This window comes from Peromyscus maniculatus, chromosome 1, assembly GCF_049852395.1.
Source record: "Peromyscus maniculatus bairdii isolate BWxNUB_F1_BW_parent chromosome 1, HU_Pman_BW_mat_3.1, whole genome shotgun sequence".
NCBI classification, from domain to species: domain Eukaryota; kingdom Metazoa; phylum Chordata; class Mammalia; order Rodentia; family Cricetidae; genus Peromyscus; species Peromyscus maniculatus.
The window spans coordinates 54231881-54240891 of NC_134852.1; the positions used below are offsets into that span (position 1 = coordinate 54231881).

The 9011-nt window shown below is 57.2% G+C and overlaps 2 protein-coding genes across 2 annotated transcripts; one reads left to right on the forward strand and one right to left on the reverse strand.

The window, feature by feature from the left end:
- Nucleotides 1-60: 60 nt before the first annotated feature.
- On the forward strand, nt 61-8682 carry Fam83e (family with sequence similarity 83 member E). The gene is made up of 5 exons (XM_006981943.4): nt 61-1702; nt 2458-2625; nt 2863-2987; nt 5649-6084; nt 7952-8682. Exons 1-5 carry the CDS (start codon nt 1229-1231, stop codon nt 8192-8194), a joined length of 1446 nt encoding a protein of 481 aa, XP_006982005.1. The 5' UTR covers nt 61-1228; the 3' UTR covers nt 8195-8682.
- Spaca4 (sperm acrosome associated 4) lies at nt 3872-4756 on the reverse strand. The gene has a single exon (XM_006981942.3). The coding sequence runs from the start codon at nt 4536-4538 to the stop codon at nt 4155-4157; it is 384 nt and encodes a 127-aa protein (XP_006982004.1). The 5' UTR covers nt 4539-4756; the 3' UTR covers nt 3872-4154.
- Nucleotides 8683-9011: the final 329 nt, after the last annotated feature.

Below are 9011 nucleotides of genomic sequence, written 5' to 3' on the forward strand. Positions count from 1 at the left end.
ATGGGGCAGGATGGGTGACCCCCCCCCCCATGGTGGGCAAAGCACTGGGGAGGGGTGGTGTGCTCCTGTGCAGCGCTCTGCCTCTGATTAGAGTCCCACCCATGCTGGGTGTCGGGTGTCTGCTTCCTCCTAGGATTAATCTTTCCCGAGATCTTGGTGCTGGGGTGTGGGGAAGGCGTGGGAACAGGTGAGCACTGCCCTGGAAGCTGGGACGACAATGGCCAGTCCCTGAGCGAGCTGCCCAGGAGGCCCTCCCCCTGCATTTGCACAAGGGGCTGTGTCCCTGGCTCCAACGCCCAGTCGGGTGGAGAGTCCCGGAAGAGCTACAAAGGGAAAGGCAGCGTCTAAGCCGGTCCTCGGCCTGACCCAGTGGGACTCGGGGGTCCACGGAAGGGACCCCTGGCCATACTCCAGTGTTTCCTCGGGGCTCTGTGGTGCCAGTTGCCTGGGACCAGCTCCAGACTTGAGAGGTACATGGGGTAGGAGAGGGTGGTTCCTGTCCAGGAAGTAGGTGCAGCCAGGAGACCTTGAAACCGGTAGATACCCAGGCTAGGCTCTGGATTAGTGGGTGGAAGGCTGCACTCGTGGCTGCCTAGGGCTCAGACTGGTCTTAGGATCCCAGCAGAGGCCACCTCCCTACCCTGAAGTTGGGAAGGTTCTCACTGAAGGTCTGGCAAGTACCTGCAGGGAAGACCATGGTCTCCATGGCAGGCCTAACTGGGAGGTGTCTCAGCCGGTGGGAGCTGGTGGGAAGGAAGGTTTACTGAGACTCAGAAACTGATCCTCCTGTCTTTTGGGTGCTAAAATGATCTGGTGCAGCCCTTGGAGCCATTGATTATAGTCAGGACGACCAGGGATATGCAAACAGCCATTTACCTGGAAGTGGTTGGCCGGTAGCCAGGCTTATCAGGGCAGGCAGGTAATCGTTCTGACAGGCCTGAAGCTGCTAAGGGTCATCCAAGACCACTGACTCCAAGTGGCAGAGGCATCCCTTCAATGTACCACAGTGGGAGAGATGGCTGACAGGTGGCCATTAGGCACATGGTGATCAGATAGATGGTCAGATAATCAGCCTGGACAGTCTGTAGAGATTGAGTCAGGGACAGCTTCAGGAAACTCAGGGCTACCCTGGGTGGCCACATAGTTATCACACAACCCCAGATGGTCAGACCCCAAAAGCGATCCAGACCTTCCAGGAACTGGCCTCTGGAGGCCCTGTGTGACTCCAATGGCGGCCTCCCAGCTGGCTGCCTTGGAAGGAGAGGGGCTGGAGGCTGGTGAACCAGCCCTGACCAAGGCCAGCCCTGGCTTCTTGTACTCTGAGGGCCAGCGGCTAGCTCTGGAAGCACTGCTGAGCAGTGGGGAAGAGGCCTTCCGGGCCTGCGTGCAGCAGGAGAGGTTGCCCCCGTTTCTGAGTGCAGATGAGGCTCAGGCCCTCGCTGCAGCTGCTGAAGACTGGACAGTACCAAGCCAGGAGCCATGTGGAGCAGGCCCAGCGACCGCTGTCCCTGATGGGAGTATTGGCAGCCTGACCTACTGGCCTGGGCAGTCTGAGGAGCCGGCACCCGTGTTGCGGCTGGGCTGGCCGGAGGACACTGCCTGGAAGGGTATCACCCGAGCTCAGCTCTACACTCAGCCACCGGGCGAAGGCCAACCACCCATTAAAGAGTTGGTACGCCAGGAGATCCAGGCTGCTCGAAAGGTGGGTGTCACCCCTCCCCCCAAACACCAGTGCCTAGGCTTTCCCCCATACCCTCCTGGAATTTGCAAGGTTATACCCATGCTCCCCTGGCCCTGGCCCTGGCTTTTTCCCTCTCTCCCCCCAGACCTGGAGGCCTCTTACTGAGACCTGGTGTCCCTGCTTCTGGAGCCCCCCTTTTATACCAAACCAGAGACTTCTGGCTTCCTCCAGGAAGGCCTTGGGTGTGGTTCCCCACTCTGTGGCCCCCTGACGCCCCATTCCTTAGGTAGCAGTCTTGGGTTTCCCTGGGTCCAGTGCCCAGTGGTCTACGTGGGTTAGTATGTACAGCCTGCCAGGAGTAGAGGGCACAGGAAACAGGCACGGTTCGATTTCAGCTCGTTGTACGGTGTGACCTGGCTAATGAGTCAGATGCCACCATAACCTTGTCTGCCTGCAAGACTAAGCAAGCTCTCAGCACACCTTAGTGGACTAGCCTGCCTGCCTGCCAGCACCCAGCCCTGACATGGAGCTGTGGACCTTTGGCATTGTAAGGGACAGTCTGTAGTCAACTAGGGATTGAAGAGTTTTCAGTTGGAAACTGGAATCTCCTAAAGGGCAGCCTGGCTCGCCGTCCATGCAGGACAGATTTGGGGTAGGTGTCTCCCTGCGGCCCCCGATCATCCCATGGAAGCCAGGCCTTGAAGCATATGTCCCCAGGGCACTCTGCCTGAGGTGCCACAGTTCGCCATCCTGTGTCTCTCCCTTTCCCACCCTAGCTGGTGGCCGTAGTCATGGATGTCTTCACTGACCCTGACCTGCTCACAGACATGGTGGATGCTGCCACACGCCGCTGGGTACCTGTCTATTTACTGCTTGACCGAGAGCATCTGCCCGCCTTCTTGGCACTAGCTCAGCAGCTGGGGCTGAACCCCTGGACCACTGAGGTAGGGACCAGGCCAGAGACATTTAAATGTCCCTAGTCCTCAGAGGGGACTTCTGCATGGGTTCGTAGGTCACTGGGGTTCCCTAAGATCTGAAACCCATATCATTGGGGGAGGGGGTGGCTGTCCTAAAAGGATCCTTGAGGCAGAGCTAGGTATCCCCAAATCTAAGATTTAGTATCAGTGGCCCTGTGGATGCTGGGACAGTACCCGTGGGATCATAGACTATGCCCTTTCCAGAACCTGGACGTCCGGACTGTGCAAGGCCACACCTTCCAGAGCCGCAGGCGACGGCAGGTGAGCGGCCATGTGCGGGAGAAGTTTCTGCTGCTGGACGGTGACAGGGTCATCTCGGGATCCTACAGGTGTGTCCCCTCATGACACCCTGTACCCAGTCCTCCCTCAACTGCTCAGGTGGTGGGGGAGGGGTCGCCAGAGGAACACCCTTTCTGGGGCTCTGTGCTCACCTTTAAATGCATCCATTTCCCCTTCCTGGAGAGGTGTTCTGCGCCAGATCACTCAGGGCTGTCTCTGCTCTTGGCCAGGGGAGTGGCCTGAAGTGTCTCTCTCTCGCCTTGTGAATCCCAACTTGGGAAACTGAGGCATGGACTCTGGGTGCCAGATGGCCTGGATTCAGATCCTAACCCTGCTAGCTACTAGCTGTATGACTTCAGGCAACTTACTCCCTTCCTGTGCCTCAGTACCCTCCCTTCAGGATGAAATGGTAGGGGTCAGACTATTGTGGGCCCCCTTCCATGTGCATACCGAGCCTCACCCAGCTTCCACCTAGCAGATGTCAGTGGTGCCCCTTACCCATTCTCAGCATGACAATCACAGAATCCTCCAGACGTGGCCAGGTACCCAGGATATGAGGTGCATCCAGGAACCACCATTCTAGAAGGGTAAGGGAGGCCTTACCCAGCAGGCTTGCTGAAACACAGCTGTCTACGTTCACCTGGCCACTGGTGGGGACATGCGCTTCTACAAGTCCCCACTTGGTGCTGGCACTGCTGGTCCTGCTCACCTTTTGAGACCCTCCAGCCCTGAGACCACGATGCTTCAGAGTGTCACTGTCCTCTTGACTTTGCCAGAGGACAGAGCAGTGCCTGACACGCAGCGTGAGTGCTTCAGAGCTGGACGTGGTGGCATCCAACAGAAAGGAGATCACACAGGTCAAGGCCATCCTCAGCTAGGACACCCTGCCTCAAAAAGCATCCCTGCCCCACAAAAAAAGTGCTCTGAAACCCCATCTGGTATTATTGTCTTTTACCGTATTTCACGAACTCTAAGGTGACGCGGACACAAAGAGGCACCTGAGCAAAGTGAAAAGGTGTGCGTCTTAGGACCAGTGGGGCACAGCACAGCAGTGAGAGTCACAGGCCGCACCCCTCACGATGGCATGTCAGGGGCCTTGCCAGCCCGGAGGAAGCCAGGGCCACAGGAGGCAGACTGCACCTCTGGCCATTTAATGGGGGGAAGGGGTGGAGGCGGGGGGCACAGGGCACAGCCCCAGGCCCTGCAGTTCCTGTAGGTCACAGACAGTATTGAAGTAGCAGCGACAGGCCCAGGAGCAGCTGCAGACTCAGGGCCAGGCTGGGGGTCCCTGTGTCAGAACCAGCACCCCCGTTGCAGAGTTGGCCAGAGCAGCAGGTGGTGGTGAGGCTGTAGGTGAGGCCCATGTAGCTGACAGGCTCCTCACGGCCACAGCTGGTGGAGTGCACGCAGCCTTTGTTGATGATGGGCCCCACGCCCTGGGCTACTCCGTGACCTATGAAGCAATCCTCGTCGTCCCCACAGCGCATGTGTGTGCCTGGGCACTGAGTGGAGTCAGTCAGCTCACAGAAGACGCAGTCCTTGATGCCTGTCGCCCCCGGGCACAGGACCAACACCAGAACCAGTGGCCAGCCAAGGACCATGGTGGCCTGGCGGCGTGGATAGCACCCAAGCCAGGCCGGGGGCTCCCGTGACCTCCTGGATGGCACCTCCTGCCCCTCGTCCTGGCTCAGGGGTCAGCACTTGGAGTGTTCCTGGTTCCCAATACAACGTGTCCCTCTCAGGAGCTCTTGAGTCCTTGGGTTGGAGATGGGCCAGCACCCTTGCCCTCAAGCCTTTGGGCCATGGAACTTGGTGACCTCACAGACCCTCAGGTTCCCTGACTGCTGTGGGTGGGGGAGGGGTCATAGCCTGTCCCACCACAGGCTGAAGGGACCAGAACTGTCCTGCCAAGGTAAGGACACTCGAAGGACCCTCACATAATGCTAACTCGCTCGTGCTGATATGAGCTCTGCCTGCACGTGGAGATCTTGCTTTAACGCTGGTCCACTGAGGCCATAGTGGGGTATTTGACACGTGCAGGGCCCCTGAACTGAGTAAGAGGAATCCCTACTGTGTCATGTGTTCACATTTGCCCTGAGATGTTAGAGCCTCAGCCATGTGAAGGACGAGGACAGTGCAGGTACCACCCTAGGCAACCCATGCAGGGCACTTGCTCTATGTGGCAGATGTATTGCTTGGATCCTGGTGTACAGTGTACATGCTTAGGAAATGCAGCATTTCTGGGGAGCCTGTGGAAGTTAAAATGGTCCTGTTGTGGGTGTTAGAAGACCAACCCCATTTCACAATAAAGAAACTGAGGCAATTAGATATCCCTCAGTGGGGGACAGAGCAGAGCCCATGTTGTTGAAGCTCATCTGACTTCAGGTGATCAGTATACAGCTTTCCTGGGTTTGTTTGTTTGTTTGTTTAGTCTCACGTAGCCCAGGCTTTTCTGGAACTGTGTAATTCTTCCTGCCTCAGCCCCCTGAGTGCTGGGATTACAGCCGCTATTACGAGGCCCAGCTTGATGATATAAGTATCTTATCTCATATTGTCCCCAGGTTGGTTATGACAAGCAGCAGGGTAGATACTTCTTGTCCTACTCACCAGAGGAGCTGAGGCCTGTGAGATCATGACTTAAGATCATAGCAGCTGGGGACTGGGGTGGGTGCCACCCTGCACAGATCCTGACGACCGCTCTACATCCCTAGCTTCACATGGAGTGATTCACGCCTGCACCGAGGCCTGGTGACCTTGCTCACAGGAGAAATCGCGGATGCCTTCAGCCAGGAGTTCCGTGTCCTGTATGCAGCTTCCAGGCCTCTCCCACCAGCACCAGCTCGAAGCCCGGTGTCCAGCCCTTCTGAGGGCTCACAGCTGCCCCGAAGCCCTCACCACGTGGCCCTACGCCGTCCTGTGGTCCCATTGCTGTCCGACAGGCCTCTGGCTCACCGTCTGGCTGCCTGCCACATCCTCGAGGGGGACAGACGGGAGACCCCCGCCACCGCAGGGCCAGCTCTCAGTGACATTTTGAGGAGTGTACAGCGTACCAGGACAGCCAGTGGTCCCCCAACCAGGCCCAGCCGCTCTCTGTGGGACCTCAGCCGCCTGTCCCAGCTCTCTGGCTCCAGTGATGGTGACAATGAGGTGAGACTCCCAGATAAGGACCGAGGCAGAGAGACGGGGAGGCCCTGCTTGAACACTGAACCCCAAAGCAAGTTCTTTTTTTGAAAGCGAGTCTTATAGCCCAGGCTGGCCTTGAACTGATTCTCTTGCCTCCACTTCCCATCTAAGGGGATAACAGGTGTGCACCACCATGCCTGGCTAAGTGGTTAAACGTAACCTACCTATTTCACAGATGGGGAGACTGAGGCACCCGAGACGGGCTGGAACTCAGCTCTCTCTCCCAGTAGGACATGTTGACTTCCTAGATCTGAGTGTCCATGGGGGTGTTGGGGAAAAGGAGGGGGTTGAGAATCCCCTTGCAACTGTCTGGGGGAGTGCTTGGATAGCCCTGGGAATGGTTTTGCCTCTGAGCCTCAGTTTCTCTCACTGTGAGATGGGTTGCTGTATGAGAAGAAGCAGAGCCATATGGGAAGACAAGTAACCTCACCCAGGATGCAGGCAGGTGGGGTTATGTCCCTCAGTGAGCTAACCCCTGCTGGCCTCAGTTTCCCTATCTGACCCCTGGTAACTGGAGTGGAATCACTCCTGTCAGTGAAGCTAGAGGAAAAGGGTGTGGGGCAGGTCAAGGTCCTTGCCTCGCCTCCACTGAGGTTCCCCTCCCTCGACAAATATTTGTTCCCCTAGATGGCTTCAGCTGCTTCCTGTCCTTCCCCAGGTACACGGCAAGAGGAGAGGCATCCCCTGTGGGTCTGGGGTCCCAGGTCTCCACTTCCCTCCCTGTGGGCCCCAAGATCTTCACTCGTCTCCCTCTTCCTCTTATGTGTGTGTGTGGTGTGTGTGTATGGTGTGTGTGTGTGTAGTGTGTGTGAGTGTGTGGTGTGTGTGTGTGTGGTGTGTGTGATGTGTGTGTGTGGTGTGTGTGAGTGTGGTGTGTGTGTGTGTGGTGTGTATTGTGTATGGTGTGTGTGTGTGGTGTGTGTGTGGTTTGAATGTGTGTATGGTGTGTGTGTGGTGTGTATGTGTGTGGTGTGTGTGTGCCTGTGTGTATGTGTGTGTGGTGTGTATGTGTGTGTGGTGTGTGTGTACCTGTGTGTATGTGTGTATGGTGTGTGTATGTGTGTGTGGTGTGTGTGTGCCTGTGTGTATGTGTGTGTAGTGTGTGTGTGTGTGTGTGATGTGTATGTGTGTGTGTGTGGTGTGAATGTGTGTATGGTGTGTGTGGTGTGTATGTGTGTGGTGTGTGTGTGTGTGTGTGTGGTGTGTGTATGTGTGTGTGTGTGTGTGTATGTGTGTGTGTGTGTGTGTGTGTGCAGGCGTGCCCTGTGTGTGCCTGTGTGTATGTGTGTGTGTGTGGTGTGTGTGTGATGTGTGTGTGTGGTGTGTGTGTGATGTGTGTGTGTGTGTGTGTGTGTGTGTGTGTACAGGCGTGCCCCTGTGTGTGCCTGTTGAGCCAGATGTCCATGCTGGAGGTCCTCGTCTGCACTCTCACTTTAGTGTTAGGACAGTGTCTCACTGCACAGATGGACTGCCCGGCCAGGGAGCCTTGGGGTCACTGGTCTCTGCCTTCCAGCGCTTACCTGGCAGTCCCAGCTCTTAGACGAGTGCAAGGGAACCAAACCCAGGCCTCGCGGCTCCATGGCAAGCATTTTCCCTGCCCCGCCATCTCTCAGCCCCTTGCCTCCTCATTTTAACAGGGTTTCAGCAGGCTGCCCTTGAGCTTCTGATCCTCCTGCCTCCACCTCCTGAGCTCTGAAATTATAGGTGTGTCTGTCATGCCTGGTTTATATGATGCTGAGGCCCAAACCCAGGCCTTGTGAGTGCCAGGCTGGCACACCACCAACTGAGCCCCAGCAACTGCTCACCTCATTTTTTCTTTCCCCCTTCACAGATCAAGAAGTCCTGGGTCTCCAAGGACACTCCAGCCAGGGCCCTGATGAGGCAGCGGGGCACTGGAGGGGGGCCCAGGGGTGAGATGGATTCCCACCCGCTAGCCCGGTCACAGCCCTGGGGTGGCCCCCTCCCCATGATTCCAGCCCGCCGCCTGCATTACCCATCTCCAGCCCAAAGGAGGTTGGGAGACAATGCCACATCAGACTGGGCCTCTGGCTCAGGCCCTGGAAGGCGACGCTGATGGGAGCCCTGGCCAGATATGGCTGGCCAGCCACGGTCAGCTCAGAGCCCCTACCAGACACTGGCTGAGTCTGAGGCCTCTGGCCTGGGATCTGGGCAGTGGAAGGGATTGGTCTTAATTGCTCTAGAATTGGGTGAGCTCAGCAGAGCTCAGGGCTCAGCGTCATCATCTGGAAATGGGCAGAATGTTCCAGAGCAGCAGACAGGACTGCTTCAGAGACAGGCCTAGCTGCCCCACCATGTATTGTGGGGCGACCCTAGAGGAAAAGCACCCATACCCATGTATGGGGCAGTGGGTAACGTGAGTCCTGGAAAGGGGTGTTAACAGTGATGGGGTTTAAAGGGGAGGGGCAAGGCTGAAAGACAAGGGCCTGGGAAGTGCTGGGGACACTGAGACATTGGAATATGTCTGGAACTTTTTGTGGGGACTAAAGGAGAGCACCAGAGTGCTCCCCTCTATTTCTGCTCAGATTAAACTCTGACAACACAGACCTGTATCTCCGTGGCTTTCCCAAACCCAGCCGTCCCCTCCCTCAGCCTCCCAGTTCCAGAGTCCTCCTTCAGACCCAGGGTTTCCCCCCAGCTCCCCTCCCTCAGCTCTAGGGGGCAGGCTCCCACCCCCTTTACACTGCTTTGATGTGGTCACCGAGTAACCCAGGCTGGGTGTGAATCTGCAGCCCTACTGCCTCCCCCTCCTAAGCACTGGACAGAAGTGAGTCACACCTGAGTCCCACCGGCCCCCTGCAGCACCTCTGCACTCTCTCTGTGGTGCGTGACTGGGTACCAGGCCGACCTGCACCCCCGACTTGCCCCTGAAA

Coding starts and splice junctions, on each gene's coding strand:
- Fam83e (XM_006981943.4), top strand. CDS start 1,229: ATGGCGGCCTCCCAGCTGGCTGCCTTGGAAGGAGAGGGGCTGGAGGCT. Junction 1,703..2,457: donor AGATCCAGGCTGCTCGAAAG/GTGGGTGTCACC, acceptor TTCCCACCCTAG/CTGGTGGCCGTAGTCATGGA. Junction 6,085..7,951: donor CCAGTGATGGTGACAATGAG/GTGAGACTCCCA, acceptor CCCCCTTCACAG/ATCAAGAAGTCCTGGGTCTC.
- Spaca4 (XM_006981942.3), bottom strand. CDS start 4,538: ATGGTCCTTGGCTGGCCACTGGTTCTGGTGTTGGTCCTGTGCCCGGGG.